General features: G+C 33.7%; 1 protein-coding gene across 2 annotated transcripts in view; it reads right to left on the bottom strand.

The window, feature by feature from the left end:
- LOC150107557 (attractin-like protein 1) overlaps nt 1–24,536 on the bottom strand; it is a 355,255-nt gene that overhangs the window by 97,032 nt on the left and 233,687 nt on the right. For both annotated transcript variants that reach the window (XR_016548201.1, XM_090391383.1), the window contains exons 16-18: nt 16,763–16,963; nt 9,438–9,515; nt 3,451–3,610 (exon numbers count right to left, since the gene is read on the bottom strand). Coding sequence is in view for 1 of the 2 variants with exons in the window: in XM_090391383.1 (XP_090247509.1) it covers nt 3,451–3,610; nt 9,438–9,515; nt 16,763–16,963 (439 nt within the window). In the remaining variant the exon portion in view is untranslated. The remainder of the gene's footprint in view (nt 1–3,450; nt 3,611–9,437; nt 9,516–16,762; nt 16,964–24,536) is intronic.

Below are 24,536 nucleotides of genomic sequence, written 5' to 3'. Positions count from 1 at the left end.
CCAAAAATACATTTCTTAATAAGCCACCCAAAACCTTGTCATCATCAACTCAAATACCCTGGTGTATATAAAATATTGTGTGATTGTGATATTCCTTATTTTGATATTCCAGACAGACAAATCTGTCGAATTGCGTATGGAAGAACCCATGAGGGACATTACTTACAAGAGACAGCAAACAAGTGCATTATCAAGTCATATCCTTTTCTCGGCTAATCCTAATGATGAAAGCCAAAGTCACAAAGTCTGCTGGGAAAAATCTACTAACATCTTCCGTTGCAATGATGAACTAGAGAGAAAAATCGTAGAATCTAGGGAAATCATCTTCAATCCTGTTCATCTAAATAATAACTTGAGCTACAACCTCCCAGATAGTCATTCAGCTATCTGGGAGGTTGTAGCCATCTCGTGAACGCCAGCACAATCATGTACTGGCGTTCACGAGATGCTATTAGCATGTACTTTCCCAACAATACCACAAATGAAAGAACAGCTTTAAATACAACCACAATGTTTTAATGTGAATTATGTATAGAGACTTTCTATGATGTTCTTAGTTTATTTAAGCTTCAGTGTTTTAGTGTTTTTTCTTTCTTTTATAATGTTACCTGATGAAGGCTGTTACAAGCTGAAACTAGTAGTGTTTTAATATTAAAACCTTTTTTACTTAAATCTCGGTTCTAGTCATTCAATTCTTTTAAAAAATACGTATGTTAACCGAGTTAATGATCATTCATTCATATATATACACACTGTATTTTCTGGTGTATAAGACACTTCTATGTATAAGACGCACCCAAGAAATTTAATACAATTTTCTGGAAAAAACCTAAAACCTAACACAAAATATCTCAACACATCAACTCAATACTGATAAACATCGGTAACTGATTACTCGGATAAGATATTATGAAACTTGAATAGGGACTCCTCGTTCTTAGCCAATGACGTGCTAGAAGTCACGTGAAGGTCACACATCAATTTGATTGCACCATGAACTGCCTACAAAGATCTTGGAACATAAAATGGAGTGTGTATGACTTTGAAAAGAGGAAACAATCTTTCCCTTCATTATATAAGACACATCCCATTTTTAAGATGGGATGTGTCTTATACACCGGAAAATACGGTATATATATATATAATAGAATACTTAATGAAAAATTGAAAATATACAGTGAAAAATTATTATTAGAATGTCAAAATGGATTTAGAAAAGGAAGCTCTACAATGGATGCAGCTTTTTGTTTAAAACTACTTATAGAAAAAAGAAAATTTAATTTAGAAACTCATCTTTTGTTTATAGATTACGAAAAAGCATTTGACAAAGTAAAAAGATTTATACTGTTTGATATATTATAAAGAATAAATTGTTACGTCCCCCCCTTTTCTATTGTTATGTCTATTTTATGGTCAAATTATGTCTCTTCCTTCCCTTATCTCACTTCTTTTATATGCTCTAATCTTTATTCTTAACTTGGGGCCATATTTTACTATAAGGATATGGTTCATGGGTTGAAAGCTAAGAGATTTCCACTAGACAATGGCAATTCCTTTATTTCTGAGCTAATGCTGGTTCTTTCTTCGGACTCAGGGAAAATTTCTATTTTGCTGTGCCACCCTAAGCTCTAGATTTTCAACAAACAGTGAAGAATCAAAGAACCAGTACCGAGCTCTGAACTGTATCCTTAATTTCTGAATCTTATATAAAGTAACTCAAGCCTCAAATTTATCCCTATCTCAGTCCACAATCGTGACCTCTCTTCTGAAATGCCTCCCGCTGTGGTTCGATTTTTATGGTGGGCGGGGGGTGCAGTAGAAAATGATCTCAGGCAAGGCAATTGTTAAATCAAAAGAAAACATTTAATTATGCACTAAACAAATTACAAGTAATGGATAACTCAGACATACGTTTACTTCAATATCAATTTCAGTTAAATCATAAGCACTCAATCTCTCTAATTCTTTCTTAACAAACTTAGATATCAGTTCCACATGGCACTCGAACAAAGGTGAAACAAAGGCTAATGACTCAACACTATTAAGGTTAACTCTGTCATAATGTCAATTTCAGATAAAATATACGCACTCAATTTCTCTAATTCTATCTTAACAAGCACAGGTATCAGATCATAACACTCAAACAAAAGTAATGCAAAGATTAATGGCACAATTCTACTAAGGTTATGCTCTTCACAGACTTGTGGCTCGACAGTTCGCCCAAGAAACTGGGACGGACATCAGGGCATGGAGAGTATGACTCCCACAAGAGCAGACGACTGACCGGAAAGGGACTCTAGCCGAGGAGTCAACGAACGAGGGAAAAGCCCCGGTCCGGCACTGCATTGCCTTTTTAAATTACGCACCCCCTACATTTCCGTACTACGTCATATCCTTTTCCTTCCTTGCTCACTTCAAAATACAACTCCCTTCACTAGCGTCACATTCTCCCCTAGTAATCTCTTTGGTGTGTGTGTGGGGGGGTTAGTCGCGTGTCTTCCCTTCACGGTCAATGCTTACTCTGACGCACGTGCATTGCCTCTGGCAATCAATATTTGATCCGTTAGACCTTCACTCAGTAGTGCACAAACACTCATGCTATTCTTAGCAAAGCTTAGGCAGTGGATTTAATCACAACAAAATACATTATAATATTAAGGGATAAATAACAGAATTCTAAAATTACTAATTTGTCTGGCACCTTTACATTTAATTTTTCCTGCTTGACATATCAGTATGTGAAAAGTTTTAAAATGCATGTTAAGCTCTGAAGAAATTATAAGTTAACCACTTTTAGTTTTATTCACTTAACAAAATATATCAAATAATTTACTACATTCAATATTGAATATTTACAAAGATAATGAAATAAAAATAAATGAAAAAATGTTTGAAAAACAACCTAAAACCAAGGAATAAGACAGGGATGTCCTCTGTTTCCAACACTTTTTAATATTAATATTAATGAAATATTAATACAGTGGAACACCTTAAACAATCCAGGTATAGAAATTTCCCAGAATAACAAAATAAATACACTATTATTTGCATATGATCAGGTAATAATATTGAATAAGGAAGACAATCTACAAAGAGCAATATATAATTTAAATTATTATCACACACACTGGATATAATTCAGTGTGTGTGAGAAAACTACATTAGGCAACTATTGATCCTAGTAATGTTGATCATTAAAACTTAATTGACCTACAGAAGCATCCTGTGAACCCCCATAAGGATGTATACCGGGAAATGATGAGAAAATTAAAATATTTACACAAACTTCAATTACATAGAGAATAAAAATCTCTAAACATTTTTATAGTGCCTGTCAAAATAATGATGCAATAATTAATAAAATTTTACAACTTAATCACATTGGCTATGAACTCATTTTAATCATACTGTATTTTATTATCATTATTATTATTATTAATGATGATTTACCTTTCACAGTGCTGGCCAATAATCCCTTTGGTATCACAAAAACAGTTTCCATTATTAGGATTGCAGAGATTTCCATGAGAATTACACATACATGAAGTGCAGTTTCCACCATTTACCGGATTGCCATAGTATCCTGCTTGACAGTATTCACAGTGTTCACCTGAATTAAAAGAAATAGATCAGTGTCCTTTGAATTTTGAGAAGATATGCTATACATGGTTTACCATAATAAAATAACAATTTGTTGATGGTCCAAATGCAAATTATCAGAATTATAAGTGGCATCAGTTATAATTTCTGGAACAGTCATATCATACTAGTTTCCTCTTGACAATTTTATTCCAAATCCTGTCATTTGTCAGATCTCTAATACTGTTAAATATAACATTTTATTTAATGTTATCCTAGCATTAAATATTTTACAAAGCCTTCCTCTCTCTCATTCTATTTAAAAACCATACTACCTTAGATTAGCTCTGCTCACACATTCCTGAATGCTGACAATGTCAAGTTCTAATATCTTCATTTTTAATTATTGATGCATCATCTGTTATATCCCCCCCCCCCCACAAAGGAACTTGCAAATCTATAAGTTAATACTTGTTTAAACACCCTCTTCAGTAAATCCACTATGAACATATACAATCAAGGTTATTTTATTATTATTACTTTACATAACATGTTTCACAACAGGATAACACCCTACCTTTTTTTCAGCTGTTTAATTTTAAAGAACTATGATACTGTGCTACTCTGATGAGATTTATAATCTGGTAATATTCACAGACTAACATAACATACAGTAGTTGTGTGTCTTTTTAAGTTAGAAAAACTAAGGGACTAAAAGCAAACAGAAAGGTAGATAGCAACTGCTATGTTTATAGCTATATGAGCAGGAAGACTGAGGTGAAACAAAAGAAAGGAAGATACGTAGCAAAATATCAACATCGTTCAGGCTTATTTTTATTTGACATAAAGTGGCAGTATGGTGATGTGACTACATCACCATGCTGCCAGAAATAATTTTGAGAAAAATAATAATGAGAAATAATTATCATATTAACCAGAAACAGTGTGGCACTTTCTTTTATTGCAACTAAACAGTGTGCAATATTCACTGTCCTTATTTAATGGACAAAACTGCAATACTTGAAGTAAAAATAATCCATCAAATTTCAAAACTGATCCAAGAGCTTATACCAATACAACCTTTGGTACCTGTATTGCCTTGGGAATATGGACAATTGAAACCTCTGCTTAAAAGCCTCTATATTTGCCTTTTATTAGTGGTTTTAATTAAGGTTTCACTGGCCTGACAGCTGTTTCCAACTTCAGGTTCTCAACAGACTAGGCAGAAACTTTAAGAGGACTAGAGTCTTCTTTTCAATAACCAGGGCAATCCTATATCAGAAAGTTGTATTTTTTATAAGTGAACTCTCAAGTCTGTGCATTATAATAGTTGAGTTCGCTCAACTATTATAAATAAGCCTAGAAGGCTTGAAAATATCATTTGAAACTTTAAAGTTTCAAATATCAATTGTTTGGCTAGGAAATAATGATGGATTTATAATATCCTCTATTTCTATAATTTTGTAATGCCAAATTGAAGCTTTTGGGTTCTTCTTCAACTATTGTAAAAATAACATTCATTTAATTCATCTTAAAATAACTAACTTGATGCTAGAACCTTCATATCACTGGAGTTATACATATATATATACAAGAATATAAGCTAATTCAACATATTATTATAGTAAGCTATAATGATTTTGCCAATTGCTGGCCAAGCAGTTAGCATATTATGATCTCCAACCAAAAAGGTTGAGGGTTCAAATACATGGACAAGGATGTTTGATTTTAACTGTTTTTAGATGAATGAATTTCATTACTTGGTGTGAATATATTATATTATATACTGAATGATTATGTCTGCTGTGTTTATGGTAGTAACTATTAAACTTAAAACTGACATAATATAGAATCACTATTAAAATTACTAATAATTTATTAATAACATTAATTTGTTATTAATAAATCAGCATTTTTTTAATCAGCAAAACAATATTCTTTCACCTAGCAGAGTAACCTAGTGGCCTATTGATAGTCCAACAGTAAGAAGATAAACAATTTCATATTATTAGAAAACAGCCACCACAGGCAACTAAGTTACATGGATATGATCCAATTTCAAAATAATTTAATGAACAGAGGTCAAGTCCTAGTTATATCAGATAGGTCATTAGATGAGATTTTCCATCAAAAATTATGCATTACAAAATTTATTGTTAAATATAAATACTGTTGTAATTGAAAGGATTGGATTTGTGCCAATCAAATCTTTGAAATTTGGATGACACCATTTCTGGTGCATGGGCTAGACTCACATACTCCCCCCACCCCACCCCAATGAAATTTAGCAATAAGGATGCTTTTCCAACCCACTTAAGGTATATCTCCAAGACATGACAAGGCCCACTATGCTATGATGAAGAATACAGATGCAGTGTTTATGTTCTTTCATTGTTTAAATGAAAGAACATAAACACAGCATAAGCACAGCATTTCCAAACTATGTTTGGAAATGCTGTGCTTATGCTGGTCAATATATTAACTGCTTTTATCACTTCCTAACATAGAAATCAGGTGTAATCAATATTTTTGAAATAGGCTCTCAAAGCAGAACTATAAATAATAGGAAACACCTTCATAAAAAAACAGCTGAGAGAAAATGGACTTATGAAGTTGACAACAATTAGAAACAAAGCTAACCTATAAAAACTATTTCTCATGAAAAAGACATGATAAAACAATAAGTACACTGGTACTAAGTTATGACATTAAACAACCTTTAAATTTCCTACAAGACGCATCTTCAACCCCTCCCACCCATGACCTGCTGACTTTACACTAAGTGTAAAACAGGTTGCAGAAATCAGAAATCAAATCAGATGCATTGAAACCTGTTAGAGTGTTGAGACCAGTTAATATAAAATAGTTATATAACACATAGTTAATATATAAAAAAAATGCATAAACATCACATCAAGTTTATTTACCATGGAAAAGCAGGTCCTTCTGATCATGATCTGGATAATATCACAGGAATGGTGAAAAAGCATATTGATTTTTATTTACATACGACAACATTAGTTGAGAAAATTTAATAAAGAATGCAATCAAGATTAGCTGAAATTCAACAGAAATTATGCTCAAAAGGTGAAAGATTTGTCAACGAACCCACATTCACAGATAATCATGACACTTAGGCATCAAAAATTCTGTCTTCAATAATTCAGGTTTCTCATAAACAGGAGAATCCAAAAATCTATTGATGCCTCTCAACAACCCTGCTTCAGCTAAACTTCTATTCTTGTAGGCTGCAAGCTGATGATCCGCATTATCTTTGTCTGCTATACTGTACTTGCTCTGTTCTCCTGAAAATACAGCATTCAGGGAGGATAGAGAATACATTCTATCAGTGCAGCTACATCCTTCTCTGTAAACCAGGTCTTACTATGAGTACTAAACATAAATTTTCAATTACTGTTATATATTTATTATACAGATAAGAACTTCAGGTACTTATAATAATTATAGTTGCTAACCTCAAACTTTTTTTTTTTTGCTATAATGAAATGCAATGCTTGAGTAAGTTAATTAATGAATTTAATCATGCTTAGTTTACCCAAATACACCATTGGATTAGTTTTTGTTCTTTCTTTCTTTATACATGTATTTACTACATAGATCATTGACCTTGATATAAGCATTGAAATGCCCAGTTAGAAATCAGTTTAATTAAAGTTATCCCTCCAAACAACAGCTGCTTCCATAAATCTGTTATAATCAAAGAATGATTCAAAATTGGTGGGGAAGCAAAGGAGAAAATTGTCAACAGAGGCTTGATAATTATAAGTTATGTCTGCAATGTTCCTAAAGCATTTGGGCTGTACAATCAGTATTACATTAGTAAGATGAATAAGTGAAAAAAAAAAAAAAATTATTAACATGGAATATAAGCATACCTAATCTTCAGAAAATATATACAAAATGAAATCTGTTTAAGAATGATAGTACATGAGATAAATGAGGAGAAAAAAAAGTTCAATGAATATAGGAAATAAACTGAAATGATGACTAATTGTAGCATGTGTTTTAATTGGCTTAGAGTGAAGTAGGATAATTATAAATATTAATGCCAACAAACAGCAGTAATGGGAATAGCTGAATAAAATGCCCAGGCATCCATGCAGTAGAAATCAGAGTATCTCAGTTGGAAAGATAAAGATGTCTTCAGGATACCATCCCAGATGAGACTACAAGTCTATGGTTAAGTAAATATGAAATTTATATTGTTTTCTTTTGATACTAGTATTACTTCACTTATGAATATAAATCCCAGATTTGCTTAATCATACTCTCCTGTTTGTTGGCAAATCCAATAAATGAGTAGAGATGCCCCCCACAAGCTTAACAGGCTTTGCTCTTAGCTATTAGAGTTTTAATTTATGAATGAAATACTGTACAACAGTCTACCAGATATAAGAAGACAGATGTATTCTTTTTAAGTATGACAGGAAAATGGAGAAATATCACAACTGAAGGGCTACTCATAGGCAAAACAAGTATAGAACAGATTTAAAAATATGATAAATATAAAATCAGAAGTTCTGATAGCAAACAGATAATAATTTAAAGAGAGAATACTGGAAAAGATGTTTTAAGTGAAGACAGGAAAAATTTTAATTTAGATGAGAATCAACAAGAAATATGGAGAAAAATGAGGATTCACTTTCTTTTATAATAGTCTAAACTCAAATTATTCCAATTTTCTTTCCTAAAGGCATTAAAAATCAGAAAAAGAAATATACAAGATGTTCCAAAAGTCAAATGCCTATTTGTTTTGCTTATAACTTTTGAACCAATAAAAATATTCAAAAAAACAATATATTTCACTACATTTTAAAAAATTGTGTTCAGAAAATTATGTCTAAACAAATGGTCCTCAGTATTATCACCTTTCCTATGATATGCTCAGAGTTGGTCCCAACAGATTGGCTGTTTTGTCTAGGATGTTAACTTGCAGCTCTGCCAGGGTTGGTGGTTTGTTTACATAAACAATTCCCTATCAAAAACAGTCATCAATTCTTGCTGCATGCTACAGGTACCATTCTGCTGGAGTTATATATTTTCCAAATTAACCACTCAAACTCCGACACCAAAAAGTTTTGGACCATGTACTTTAGTGAATGCCATTTATGGTAACATGATTTCATTCTTCATTTCAAAAAACTATGATAACCAATCATGTTTCCAGACGAATCAAAACTATTATTATTTTTTTTAAGGGTTCAGAAGTGTATGAATGGTTTTTCTAAGATTTTCCATATTCCAATCCCTGAATCTGAAATTCTGCTGATTAATGACACTACACAAAAGGAGCTTCATCCATCATTTTTGATGAACAAGATTCAATTTCAGCATCAAGATTTAAGAGCCTGTGGCAGGAAGTAAGGTGTGCTTCAGCATCTTGAGTCATCTGTATCCTATAAGGATAAAGATGCAAGTGGATATGCAATATTCAATGTAGGGATGTTGTCAAGAATCCTAGTTGGGAGTTTTAGACAACATCGTTACTTTTCAGGGTTCTCCCATATATACATGATCACCAACTGATCTGTACTCTTCAAACTGGACAACTGAATGTTGTATGTCATAGAACTATTCAGTTACCATAATGTCTTTGAAATATTTTTTGCTCAGCAACAACTGAAGATTTGTTTCTGGCATACATCATGATTGCAACCTGTTGTCCTGTGTAGATTCCAGTCTTTAATTATTTACAAAAATCTGGAAAAACATAATAATTTTTAAAAATAAGAAAAATAAAATTACAGCTTAAAATAGGTTACTTTAAATGAGGTGTGATTTTTAAAATACCCAGAATTTGGACTGTACACCTACAAATAAACCCTAAAAATGCTTACCTTCAGTAAGATGTTTACATGGTTTCTCACATATTCCATGTTCTCCAGAACAAATACTATGGCCATTACACTGGCAAACTGTAAATAATAATCATAATAATAATAAAATTTGAGGATTTCATGAATACATTTAAATGGTAAAAATAAAAGCATAATTTTGAAATACTTATTTTGTGATTAATCTCCCCAACCGGCCATGACATCTATAGACGTCCAGCTAAATTTGGATACAACTCTGTAACACCTATTGAATAACATGGATAAGAAGTGCAATTTGGTCTCACTATTTCATCCACCTCAGTTGATAGGGAGGTTAATTCAGTTGTATTATTTACAGGTATATAATATTATATGCTAAATGTACTAAAATAAAGAGCCAAAAGGCTTGAGTTCAGCAATGCAAAATTATATAAATCAAGTGGATATTAAATCCAGCATTAGTTCAAAGCCAAATGTAGAAACTATGAAAGTTTCACAAAAAAAACTTTATCAATATGTTTTATGAAACCATATCAAAATGGACCAATAAAAGGCAAATATATGGATGCTTGGGCAAGCACTCATGTCTTCTATATGGTTCACACTAGGTCAACTTATAAATGCCAGGGAGTGTATTCCCATAAGTTCTCTGGTCAATTTTTTTTTTTTTTTTTTTTTTTACAAAACTTTCATAGTTTCTACATTTGGCTTTGACATAATGCTGGATTTAATATCTGCTTGATTTATATAATATTATATGGATATAAGTGCATCCAATAAAAATACAAGACAAAATGACAATCTGATAAGTTGAGCTAATCCTCCAAAAAATACAGTTAACTCTCCCTAGTTCAAGAACTACAAGAACAGTTTGTTACAGCATTTTGGTACAGTGAATTTCTTTTAGCATAGCACTGCATAGGTCTCTGGTCAGGACCTTTTTCAGAAGTTTGTTATAGTGAGAGAGTTCATAAAAGATATGTTTTTATAAGTGCTAACTGACACATTTACACAATGGTTAATCTTCCATATATATTTATAAAACATAAAAGTAATTAATTTTTCTGTCTTCATCATTGACTATGGTTGCTCCTACTACTGAATAAATAACTGTTGCTTGGGTTATTATCTTCATGTTGCATATAGGTATCAGGTATTTGACTTTTCTGAATCTTCCCACTAAGATTAAAAAAAAAAAGGATAAGTGTTCAGGCTGGGAAATCATGGTACAATAGATGATCGACAAAATCCTTATGATACTCAAAGTGAAGGTAAGAAGAAGCCATATACCGTGTGTCATTTGTAACACTTATCATTTAGGTAAAATCTGAAAGAGCTTAGTTAAGCCCAAGGAGGAAAGGGGAAGCAAACACTTACAGTGCTTTAAAATAAGAGAAAGCTGTATACCAAAACCAAGGTCTTAAAACTTACATGTAGGAGAGTTAAGTTATAATTTAGTTTCATATTTAGTTATAATTTAATTATAATTCAATTTCATTTAAGACAGAAGAAAATATGTAAAAAGATCTATCTACCGTGGTTATGTCTAACCTTAAATATGAGCCTTTAGATATTTTTGGCATGTAGGAGTAAAAAGTTAAGTATACAGTATCTGCTTTATAATATCATAAAATTTTCTGCCTAGTTCATATAACTGCAAAATTAGAAAATTAATATATTTGGCCAAAACATGAGTTACTATGATTACGTCAACATATCCACTCTCTAGCCAAAAGGCTTCTGGTATGAGTTCCACCGTGGGCATGGATGTTTGTGATTATCTGTGAAAATATAAGTGGTGATGATGGGTGGTAGATGGCGGTGATGTAGATGAATATGGTGATGGGGTTAATTGTAGTTGGTGGATTTGAGTGGTGGAGACAAGAGAGTTGTAGTTGCCCTCCCTCAATGAGTTTTTGGACTCCCTGGAAGTGTTATGTAATAATAATAATGATGATAATTACACTTATCACACACTCAAGAAAAATCACGGGCTGCTTTCATTTCTGTTAAAAAAAAAAAAAAAACAGAATATTAGTTATTAAGTGTCTAACATATTTAGAAATGTTACATCATTACACAAAGAGTGAATGCAAATTGTAAAATGTATAAGAACCATGGGAACTAAATTAAAATTTATATTATGTTCACGATCAACATAGAAATAACTGTGGATAAGTAAAATATTTGTTAATGTGGAGAAACTTTTAGAGAAGTAAACAACTGGTTTAAGAAAAAGAAGAGGGTAAACAACTGGATCTCTTTTTTTTTTAATGTTATTATTACCAATAAAATCCATCAGCTTTTGTCTTTCCAGAAGTTTTCTCCAATGATGTTACCTGATGTCTATTAAATTCCATGATACTGGGACTCATCCTAATGCAGTCAAACTGGCTGATCAGTTTGGGGGGGGGGGGGGGGGGAGAGGCTGAAAATCAGCACAATAAACCTCATAAATTTGGGTAAGCCCAACATGGAACTGTTATTAACAGCAGGATCCTCTGGAAATTCATAGTAGTATTTTTGAAAATGAATGCTTGTTCAAAATAAGTACTGAAGCCCTATTACACTGGCTGAATCCTAATTGCAATATTGGCTTAAATCCACTCTCAAAATTTTAGAAACTAATTTTTATTTGTACTAAGTAAGTTTTTAGGTTTCTAACAGTGTTAAAATTGTAACCTAGCATATGCATGGGTACATCTTAATGAGCCATTTTTACAGCAGTAGCTATACTGTTAGATTCAAATTTCTGTTGTTGTCCATTACATAATGAAATTAGTGAGGCACAAGCCTGAAATATTTGTTAATTCTTGTTTAATTAATTAAATTATCTATTGCTAAGTGCTCTTCAAATTTTAAACTTTAGTTGACAAACTTCTGCTTTAATTTTAAACAGACTATATGACTAGTGTCTTGGCATCTTTTCAGAGGGACCAGCCTTCTAAGTTAATTATTTCCAGTACAAGTAGTTTTTTTTTTTTTACTCCAAGGATGCTGGTCTGAAAGAGTAAAAAATCAGCAGCATAATAAACTATAATATTTATCTTGTACGTGTGGCTTTGTAAGTCCATATAAAAAATTAATATGAATAAATACTAACATCCAAACCTTTGTGCATTCTAGGTAAATGCTCTCCTACCACTTGAAATTGGAACACTGTTACTCCCTCTGATTTTTTTTTCTAGTACACACACACACTTTCTCCTGGTCTTAATAGTATTTTTTAATAGTATTTCCATGTTCAAGTTCCAGAGGTTAAATCCTATTTTTACTCCCATATTCTACTGGTATTTTTCACAGCCAGCTCACTATCCTACAGGGATATATATTTATAATCTTTAAATCTTGCTTGGGGAACTGACATATATATTTAAAAAACCCTGCAGCTTAGAAATAAGCAAATATTTATTCAATATATTCCTAGGGAAAAATCTCTGCTATCAATTCAGTCTCCTACTACTCTCACTTCAGTTATTTCTAAAGTAGAGCCAAAAATTTACTTATTATATATGGAAAATTATACATGGAAACCTATCAACTAATAAACTATCACCAGAATGGACTTCACCAATGGCAATTGGCAAGAGATCTAAGTTTGGATAAACTCAAGAGATTACTCTTAATATCTTTAAAGGTGCTGGACTGGATATGGCACAAAGTCCTATTAAGTAAGACTTTTCAAGCTTCCCCTCTGATCACATTGTTGGTGTGTGCGCTCGCGTGCACGTGCACACACGTGAGATGGTGAATAAATCTATCTTCAAACTGGTTTCTAGTTTGTTCTTTCACCTAACTGCTTCCTTCTGTAAGTCAACAACTTTCTCAAGTTAACTGCAAACCCAATCCAATTTTACCAATGACAGTATGCTGCACTCCTCTTTCTCATTTAATAAACCCTGCACTACACAAATGAATGAGTGTTAGAAAAGATCAGTAAAACTTTAAGGCTCCTTAAGGATATTGACAGAAGAAAGTTAAAATATATTGGACACATTGAAATGATGGAAGGAGGACTTCTCAAAACAGTAATAGAAGGTAAAGTTCCCAGAAAAGGAGGAAGGATAGACCGTCAATGAGATGGATGGTGTGTGTGTGTGTGTGTGTGTGTGGAGCAACTTATCTTCAGAGTTGAAGCCTCCAGAAAAGCATACAACAGGACTACATGGCAAGGCCTGGTGCAGCACATCACCGCATCAGAGTGACCATACAGCATGCCCAGTGAACATTGGATGGATGCACTACACAAATCAACAGAACTTGAGGAACATCTAGAACCATAAATTTTCATCTCCAAACCACTCTTCAGTGTGAGGAAATATATTTCCTCCTGTTAAAAAAAAAAGGCAAACCAGCTAGAAGAACACACAAAATTTATAGCCACGGTAGACAATGTGGATAGGATTAACAGCCCTATCATAAGCAGTATCAGGTTTCTAATAAGCCAAGTTACTTGGCTGTGACAGGCTACTGAACCTAGTATGAAAGGGAAGGTGGATTGAGATGCAGGTTAAAAGAAAATGAAAGATTAGAACACCCTTGAATATGACAGTAAGAGGGCAGAATCTCATAAAAAATGCAATTACAGAACTAAAGACTAATACCAATAATAAAATAACAAATTAATGAAATAAAAATAGACAACTAATGAAAACAGAAAATGTGTGCAACAATTTAATCTACAGGAAGAAACTAAAAATATATTTAAATTTGATTAAACATCTTTACTTAATTTGTTATTAAAATTACAATAAATGATATGTGGATATCCTTATGTTGATAACATTTTAGCCTGTTTGTCTAAATAATATTCCAACATAAAAATGTAAACTGAATGCAGCAACTTATACTTTTGCCATCACTAATCATGTTTCACATTAAGATCATCAATGGAAAGCAGAAAAAAAAAGAAAAAAATTGCAAATGCATATACCTTTCTTATTGCATTGTAACGAAATCACCTGATTTCTACCAATTATAACTCAGGCACTTAGTTTTTAAAAGGAAGCTTTACTTTTGATTGTGCTACGCAAATATACTATCTTTGCGATGATTAAACTGCTCTTTACTGTTTGTGATACCCAGCTGTCATGATGTCACTGGCACACTTGAAACAATTGGAAATAAAGATCATGCAAGATTGATATGAGTAAAACAGCTGATAGACATAAAAAAAAAAAGCATATATATTGAGAAAAGAAAAAAAGACAATGAATATAAATAAAAAAAAAGAGACAGGAGGGCTGTAAAAGGTTCCCCTTAAGAAAGAAAATTAAATACCAGGAAGAATATTGATTTTCTGTTTTATTATTACCAAAGTATTCCATAGATAAATTAAAGGATTAACTCATTAATGGATAAGTTGTGAGATTTTGTGATTAAACATAGAAATAGAAATGACAAAACTGGAAACATTTTGAAATAATTATACCACTGTTTTATGTGTTGATCATGAAACAGCTAAATCTTGTGAGAATAATATGTTTGAATAAGGACAGATGATAGAATAAGCATGGATTGTTATTTTGTTCTTGTGTGATGTGATTGTGTGCAAGAACTTTTGCAGCAGCTTTTCAGTGTCTCTTAGAAAACTTCTACAAGTTCCGAATGCTCAGAAATTGCACTGAGAAATGTTTTTTGAAATTTAATGACAGAATAGCCAATATGTCAAAACATTTTTTGCATATTGGTTTCATTTATTGAATACTAACCTTTTATTTTATTTATATTTTAATAATGAACTCCCACTCTCCTCCTTCTTCCCCCCTCTCTCTCTCTCTCTCATACACACACACACATTTTGATAAAGAAAAGAAGCATTTTAGTTTGATTCAACTGAATGCTTAATTTATAATTTTAGGTTTTAAGGGTATGTCAATAATGAACACCAAATGCATAAGCCTGAGGAAAGAACCTGTCACCAAATTGGTGTTTCCACAAGCTTGTAGAAACACCAATTAATCAGCCTGGTTGGCTAAGTGGATAACATGCCTACTTCTCAATGAACATACTATAGGTTCTACAGACAGATGTGAATATCATTAGGTGGGAGATGATTTTAATGAACTGTATGAGTCACCTGTTTAGTGGAAGATTGATATCTAACCTCTTAGCTCACTCAGAGTACTAAATGTTTGTAACCTTTCATGGGCAGGATTCACATTAAATATTAGGAACTGAATATGTAATGTAAATCAAAAGGTTTGGTTGGAATTATAGCCAAGGTAAGTGATTATGTCCGCATATTGTGTATTCATGTTCTAACACTAGTTTGGCAGTTTTGTGGGAGTGGCTAATTCACCTTCACAGCCTTACAATGATTCTGTCTCTCACGATCTCAGTGGGATTCAAATGAAGACGTTTCTCCAAGTGAAAGGCATCACATCATTCAAGTAATAATACTGCATAGGCATTACAAATCATAAGCAAATAATAGTTATGTTGTCTTGTAATTATAGGCTGAGTGAAGCAAAATCCCCAACTCAAGATAGTCAAGCAGGTAAGGTAAACAATAATCTAAAACAAGGAAATAATTTATTCAGACATCAAAGTATCATTAATGTACATAGACACCAAAAGAAAAACTAAAGATCAAGAGCAGAGCTATGCAAGATTTCCCTGCCTCTAGGTTGAAATGTAGCCAACATGATCAACGACACCCAGCAAAATCAAGGGAATAAATCCATGGAAGGCAACATACAGAAAATAAGAATATGTTGTTCATATCATCTGGACAACAGAGATCTAGTGTCTTCACAACTTAAGATATTGCAATGGCTATAGCATCTGAGATACATGAAGATAAAATAAGCACATCAAGCAAGCACGGGGTTGTAAGGAAAGCCAATCAGAAAACCATGTGCCTATCCACAACTACAATTCTAGGATTCAAGTTTAATAATGAAAGAGGAGTTAAACATGATTCATTTGTAATTTTAAAAAAAAAAAGTAAAAAAAAAAACTATGGAAAGTGTTCAAAATATAATCCAAGAAAGAGCTAATAACAGCAAAAACATTAAGATGCCATCAAAAAAAAAAAAAAAAAAAGATACTATATCCACACAACACAGCCATACAAAAATATCATATTAAAATAAGAAAACACCCTATATAAATTTATGTGTAATACTAAAAAGTAGAGACAGAACATATAATGAAAAGGGATAGTAGGCATTTAAGACATAAGCATTATTCTTTTAAAGTTACTCTACATTTGTTTTTTAAAGGTTATTCAATTAAAAACAATACAGCTAGGTCATTATAAATTTACTACATTAGATTGTTTGCAATCCTAATAATTTTAATTTATCCCTTACTATGAGAAGTGAAAATAGCTGTTTACGTACATGGGCATGAAGCAAAATACCAATGATTTTTAGGACAAAGTGAATCAGTAATCACATATGATGACTGATTTATCACCAGAGGACCAGTATATGCACCTTCCATACATTTTCCAAGACCGGTTCCACTGCCATCATCGCACCAACCACATGCAGGATTCTTCTGGCATTTCTCACATGTTTGTAGATCTTTACACATCAATTCTAGAAAGGCAACAATAATAAAAATTACTGATCAGATTCAATGTTTTTATAAAAAACATTTCTCTTATTCAATCTACATTTATTATTCTAATTATATGAGAAAGTTTGAATTAAATTAAACTTTTAAGTCCCAGTCGAAATAATTTGATGTCCCAAGATTAATTTTTCTCACTTTTATCATTTATTCTAGTTGAATTTGACAACATCGCCCTTTTTTTTTTTAATATCATCATTATTATATTATTATGAATGCTTTTTCAGGGAGTGCAAGTACTCATAGAATAAAGTTCCTCTAGTCACTCACACTTCATCTCCATCCCCCCACAATGAACACATGCAGAGACAAAATCTAATGGTAGCCATTCCACACTCACCACAAGCTATGATAAGAACCCAAATCCCATAGTTCAATAGACTTTGATTATGCTGATGTACTGATGATGGCCGGTTAGTTTCTGGTCGAAATATTTGCAATAATAAAAAAATTAAAAATTTGCCTGAGTCCCATGTGCTTTCTAACAACACCCTTTAGTCAGCTTTCAGTGATGACTGAAAGTTTTATGCCCACCAGCCCAGAATGTGCAAAATCTTGAATATAAGCTGCATGGCCCTAAACTTTAACTCTGTTCATTGCAACTCCCGAGTCTCTTAATTTCACTGTTCTACTTCCAACACATTCTAATTAATATAATTCTCTGCTTGAAATGTCCTCCTCTGAAAATGCATAACCTTTGCAATGATGAACTGACCTCCTCATCATTTGCTCATATAACCAGTCTGTTCAAGTCTACTTGTAGAGATTCTTTATTAGATGTATCATGTATACTTATCACTTCTTATCTGGATATTACCTTCAAGATCCCAAAGCATTAATACAAAGATAAACAACAATGGCCCAAATCTAGAAACTGGTAATACATCACCGGCCACTTTCCTCTTAGACTCAGAATCTCTATATCACACTTTCTGATACCTGTTGGCCAGCCACTCTATCTGTCCACAAGTTTATTTTGCACACCTATCTCGTTGAGTTTACATAATAACCTTGCATGTGGAATCCCAGCCAAATGGCTTGGAAAAATCCAGAAATATCATTATATATAAATTTCTCCTGATTCAACAATCCCTCTATAGAGGATAATAATGTTGCCCATTCACTTGTGGATATGATTCCTAACCAGCCTCTCCAAATACCTTGACCACAACAGATTTATTGGTCTATAAATTCAATGCATCAGTCCTGACTTTATCCACATATAATGAAATTTACTTGCTTTTCTCTCCTTCCACTCATTAGGAATCATGCATGTGCTGAGACTCAGGCTGATCATCCTGGTAAGAGGCATTACCAACTCTCTTCCATATTCCTTCAGCACTCATGCCAATATCCCCCAATGCAAATGCTGTATTTGAATAAAGTCTCAATACTTTTAATAACTAACTCATCTACCTCTGTTCTTTTGTTTAGCTATCCCATGTTGGAAGTTTTTCCCGTTGATTTTATACTATAAATTAAAGATACCAAGAAATGGCATAATCATTTATCCAAGTGTAAGCAAACTTGCACCTGAAGTGTTTTCAGGACTGGGGCAACTCAAATATAAAGGCTAATAACTTCACATCACTTGCCTTAGTATCCCATAATGCAAAGCACATATCCTTGCAGACATGTATAATACTATGCATCTGCATTACTTCAACCTTAATATCACCTCTGGGTCTGGCTCCCACTGATCAGATCTAAATAAAGGTCGAAACCAGTCTGGGTAGTAAACCTTCCCATAATACACAGCATTACAAATGTTTGCAAAGATATGTGCTTTGCATTAGGGGATACTAAGGCAAGTGATCTTAAGTCATTAGCCTCTATGTACAAATTACTCCGGTCCCAAAAACCTTGGATTTCAGGACCGGAGATTCATTTGAAGATTTGTTTGCTCACACTTGGATAAAGGATTAAACTAAATTTATTATAGTCTAACCAAGTGAAAAATAAACCTTCACCCAATCCTTGGATGAAGGATTAAAACAAGTATATAACTTCTTGGTATAATAAATTTAGTTTAATTGTTTATTCAAGTGTGAGCAAACAAAGTTTGCGCCTGAAAATATCTTCAGGACTGGGGTAAGGTAGTAACAACACTGGGCAACTTGTAGCAAAGGTGGACCAAGCTAACATCACTCCTATCTCAGTATCTCCCATAATGCAAAACACATCTCCTTGCGGATATGTATAATATTATGCATTAAGGGAAGGGCAACTACCCAGACTAGTTTCGACCTTTATTGAGATCTCTTCAGTGGGAGCCAGGCCCAGAAGTGGAGATACCAGGCAGAAGCAATAGCGAGGTCATCTTTACCTATAGGAGTTGCCAAAAGGTGTGCCACCTTTTTATTAAATTACTCTGTATTTAGAGAAAGTTGTTGAAGATGTTGAAAGTTTATTTTTCACTTGGTTAGACAATAATAAATTTAGTTTAATCCTTTATCCAAGTGTGAGCAAACAAAGTTTGCACCTGAAAATATCTTCAAGACTGGGATAAGGCAGTACAACACCAGGCAACTCGTAGCAAAGGTGGACCAAGCTAACATCACTCCTATCTCAGTATCTCCCATAACGCAAAACACATCTCCTTGCAGATATGTATAATGTTATGCATTAAGGGAAGGGCCACTCCCCAGACTAGATTCGACCTTTATTGAGGTCTCTTCGGTGGGAGCCATGCTCACACTTGGATAAAGGATTAAATTAAAATTATTATATTCTAACCAAGTGAAAAATAAACTTTCAACATCTTTCTCTAAATCCAGAGTAATTTCATAAAAAAGGTGGAACACCGTTTGGCAACTCCTATAGGTAGAGATGACCTTGCTAATGCTTCTGCTGGTATCTCCACTTGGGCTTGGCTCCCACTGAAGAGACCTCAATAAAGGTCGAAACTAGTCTGGGTAGTGGCCCTTCCTTTAATGCATAACATTATACATATCTGCAAGGAGATGTGTTTTGCATTATGGGAGATACTGAGATAGGAGTGATGTTATCTTGATCCACCTTTGCTGCGAGTTGCCTGGTGCTTTACTACCTTACCCCAGTCTTGAAGGTATTTTCAGGTGCAAACTTTGTTTGCTAACACTTGGATAAAGGATTAAACTAAATTTATTATAGTCTAACCAAGTGAAAAATAAAGTTTCAACATCTTTCTCTAAAGAGTGATTTAATAAAAAAGGTGGCACACCGTTTGGCAACTCCTATAGGTAAAGATGACCTGCATTGCTTCTGCCTAGTATCTCCACCTCTGGGCCTGGCTCCCACTGAAGAGACCTCGATAAAAGTCAAAACTAGTCTGGGTAGTGGCCCTTCCCTTAACGCATAACATTATACATATCTGCAAGGAGATCAATTTCTTGGTATCTTTTATTTTTAGCTATCTTTTGTTTGGATACTGCACTGAAGTAAATACTTAACTCAACTATTTCCTTGCATTCATCACTTTGTTACCTTCCATATTTCTAAAGTTATTCTTTCACTGTCAATCTTCCTTTTAGTTGCTATACAGCAATGAAATCCTTTTAGATTTTCTTTGGACTGTTCAGTTATCTTGTCTTCTCACCATGGTCATCATCTCCTGCCAAGCTCTTTGTAGTTCTCCTGAGTCATTACTCTGTTTACAATGCAGAATCCATAACATTTTCTTTTTATGCAAATGTTGCTCATCATCATCAAATTCCTGACATGTATCCTCAAGGGGTGTACAGGATATGATAGTATTACATGAAAAATTGACATCATTACTAACTTCCTATCTACAATTTTCCTCCAAATCAGTCTGTTACTTGTCAAGACTCCAATATTATCATTATCAGATCTTATATTTCTATCGTCTAAGGCCCTTTGTAGCGTATGAATCCACTTATATCTTGGTCTTCTCTGGGTCGATTTCCTGACAACCTGGCAGAGAACACTTGTTTTGCTAATCTTTCCTCGCCCATTCTGCTTAAGTGACCATACCACCTGAGAATAGCTCTGCTAACGCATTCCTGGATGCTGACAATGTCGTGTTCTTTCCTAATATCCACATTTTGAATATGATATTGCCATTGATGCCATCTGTTCATGCCTATAATCTTTCTCAGGACTCTCATATCTGTGGTCTCTAGTCTTTGGTCAAGTGTTTTACTTCTGACCCAGCTCTCAGATCCATAAGTTAAAACTGGTCTGAACACTGTCTTGTATACAGCTAATTTAGTGTTCCGACTAATTTCTCTCTTATTCCATATGAATTTATTCAATTGACTTCCTACCATACCAGCTTAGTTGATTCTGTTGTCTATTTCCATATTTAATTTATCATCTTCAGTAAAAATCGTGCCTAAGTAGGTGAAATGTTTTACTTGTTCCACAGGTTCCCCGTTCACAACACAGTTGACATTTTCAACAATTCTACCTATTTTCATTGTCTTTGTCTTTTTAATGCTGACCTTCATACCATATCTATTACAACTGTTATTCAATTTAGTCAGGGAATCTTGCAAACTTGTAGCAGATTTATTTAGAAGTATAACATCGTCCACATAAAGCAAAGAACTGACATTAACATCTCCAATTCTGATATTATCTTTAATAGCACTTTCCTTCATAATGTGATCCATACGGATAATGAATAACAGAGAGGATAATGTACATCCTTGTCTCACACTAGATATAACATTAAACCATCTTCCTGTACTTCCTTCAATTCTAACTGCTGATTTACAACTCAAATAAAGACTAAGTTTTGCTTGATATAATGCCCCATTGACACCATATAACTGTAGCGTATGAAATAGCTTCTCTCTTGGCACCTTGTCATATGCCTTTTCCAGATCGACAAAACTTAAATACAGATCTTTGTTATATTCCCATGCTTTCTCAACTATTTGTTGTAAAGTGAAGATCTGATCCTGACAGCCTCTATTTGGCCTGAATCCAGCTTGTTCTTCAAAAAGCTTTTCTTCCACAATTCTTCGCAACCGTTTCTCAAGTATACTGGCATAAATCTTGCCCATGACACTCAGTAGGGAAATACCTCTGTAATTCTCACATTCAGTTTTATTTCCCTTTTTATATATGGGTACTATTAGAGCTCGACTCCAATCATCAGGAATTTGTCCCTCTGTCCAGGCTTTCTGAACTATGCAGTGCAGCCACTGTAAGACTTTTATACCACCATACTTCAGCATTACTGGTCGAATATCATCTACTCCTGCTGCCTTTCCACATTTCAAGCCTTTGATGTTTCTACTTCAAGTGTGGATATGTATTCCTGACTGTATGCCTGTTGAGTGTTTTTTTTACACTGTGCTATCACTGCTTATTTAATTTAGCAATTTTTTGAAATAATTACTCCATACCTCAAGGATATCTTTTTCTTCTGTTTTCATGTCACCTTTATCATCTCTAATTTACAGCACTCTTTCCTCCATTTCTAAGCTTCTTCAACAACCTTCAGAATATCTTACCACCTTCTTGATATTTATTTTCTATGTTCTTGCCAAAGTCCTCCCATGACTTTTGTTTAGCTAGTTTTACACAGTCTTTAGCCTTCTTACATTTGTCTCTGTATTCTCTAAGAGCAAAAGCTGACTTATTTGCCAGGAACTTTTGGTATGCTTTCTTCCTTTCCTTCACTGTCTCTTTGAATTCTGTGTCTATAGAGTTCTGATTTTTCTATATTCGCAGACAACCTCACCACATGCCTCTCTGGCTGAATCAATCAGGGTTTTCTTCAAGGCTTGCCACTGAATCTCCAAGGTTTGGTTCCTGTTCTCAAACTCTTTCATTTTTTCTTCAATAATCTTTGTGTATTTTAGTCTACAATTCACATCTGAGAGCTGCTCAACTTTTATTCACTTTAAAACTTTCTTACATGTTATTCTTTTCAATATGAAATTCAATTTTATCCTGCTCAAGACTAAATAGTGATTGCTTCCAATTTCAAATCCTCTGTACACTTTGGTGTCCTGCACCAGGGAGAAAACATCACTATCAACAATAACGTAGTCAATGAGACTTTTCTTATTCCTTACCTCTTCTCTCCATGTGAATTTGTGCACATTTTTATGTCGGAACATGGCATTAGTAATAACCAGTCCATGTCCTGAGCAGAAATCCAACAGGTATTTGCTATTATTATTAGCTTTGTTCTTTTCTCCAAATTTTCCCAAAATATTTTTGTATGTCTGACAATCATTTCCTACTCTGCTATTTAGATCCCCAACAAGGACCAACTTTTCATTTATTATTGAGTCAGCTGCTTTTTCTAAATCCTCAAAAAATTCCTCCACTTCTACCTTAGGAGAACCTTCTGTGGGAGCATAGGCACAAATAAGTCTCATTGTCCAGTTTTCCTATTCTCATATTTGCTCACATCATTCTACTTGAAATTGTCTGCCATTCAAGAAGATTAGCCTCATGTTTAGTGTTGAATACTATGGCTACTCCTTCTTTTCCTTGATTGTCATTGCCTGAATATAACATTTTGAATTTATTGCTCAGAAAGATCTCACCAGTTTTTATCTTTTTTGTTTCAGTCACCCCTATTATGTCGATCTGGTACTTATGTAATTCCTCAGCTAGCTCCATTTCTTTGCCATTCAGGTTTCTTATGTTGATAGTACCGATCTTTAATTCTGGTGATTTTGAGTTGAGGTGTGCCTTCAGATTTGTTCCAGTAGCTGACTTTTCGCTGTTTGCCCTGGTTTCCTGGTGAAAACAACAAGGGGCCTTGTTTAATTGGGTGACGTCCCAGCCTGCATGAAATTTTGTCATGTTGTACCATCATTTTCTATATTGGTTTAAGCCAATAAGAATACAATTTGGTCAGCTAAATCTCAAATTGCCAGCCCATCCTTGTTTGTTCAGTATCCAGGTAGATACCCAACAGGGTGCACCACGAGAAGATGAGGATTGGACATTAGGTCAGAAACCCTGGTCGGTTCTCCGCATTCCTTTAAAGGTTATGTGGAGGTCTCCTCTCAGTTATACAGCTTTGACCCTTAAGCACCCTGCAAATGTTGCTTTGAAGTGTTATCTCTTTAACTCCCATATAATTAATTCTCCTAATTCTGACAATGCAAACAGATACCTCCTTTAGATAACCCTTGACTTCCTTCCACTTACTGTCAATTCCTCTGCTATGCAGTTACTCATGCCATGTGCTGCCTGAAACTGCCTTTTTAGTTTATTATAATCACCCACACACTAGAGTTCCACATATGCTCCTTCTTAGTCAAAACTCTCACATGAACTTTCACCTCAAAAGTCAAAGCTTCATGACTCTCACTAATTGGAACCATAATGGTCACTCACTTACAGATTCCCAAATACTATTATCAGATCAAATATTCTTGTACTGTTAGTTCCATCAAGGCTGCTGAGTAATTCTATAACTTCTTTTTCTGTCTTGCATATTTCTACCTGCACTCTATATCGTGAAGTTAAAATTACCCACAATGATAGTTCTTGTATCCATAAAATCTATCTGTCTAGTTCAGACTCCTCTTCAGATGATTTTGGTCTTCAGCAGCATCCAAT

Source organism: Typopeltis vanoorti, chromosome 4, assembly GCF_054136105.1.
Source record: "Typopeltis vanoorti isolate ZY-2024b chromosome 4, IOZ_Tvanoo_1.0, whole genome shotgun sequence".
NCBI lineage: Eukaryota > Metazoa > Arthropoda > Arachnida > Uropygi > Thelyphonidae > Typopeltis > Typopeltis vanoorti.
The sequence above is the reverse complement of the archived record's forward strand: the minus strand, read 5'-3'. Positions and strand labels throughout refer to the sequence as shown.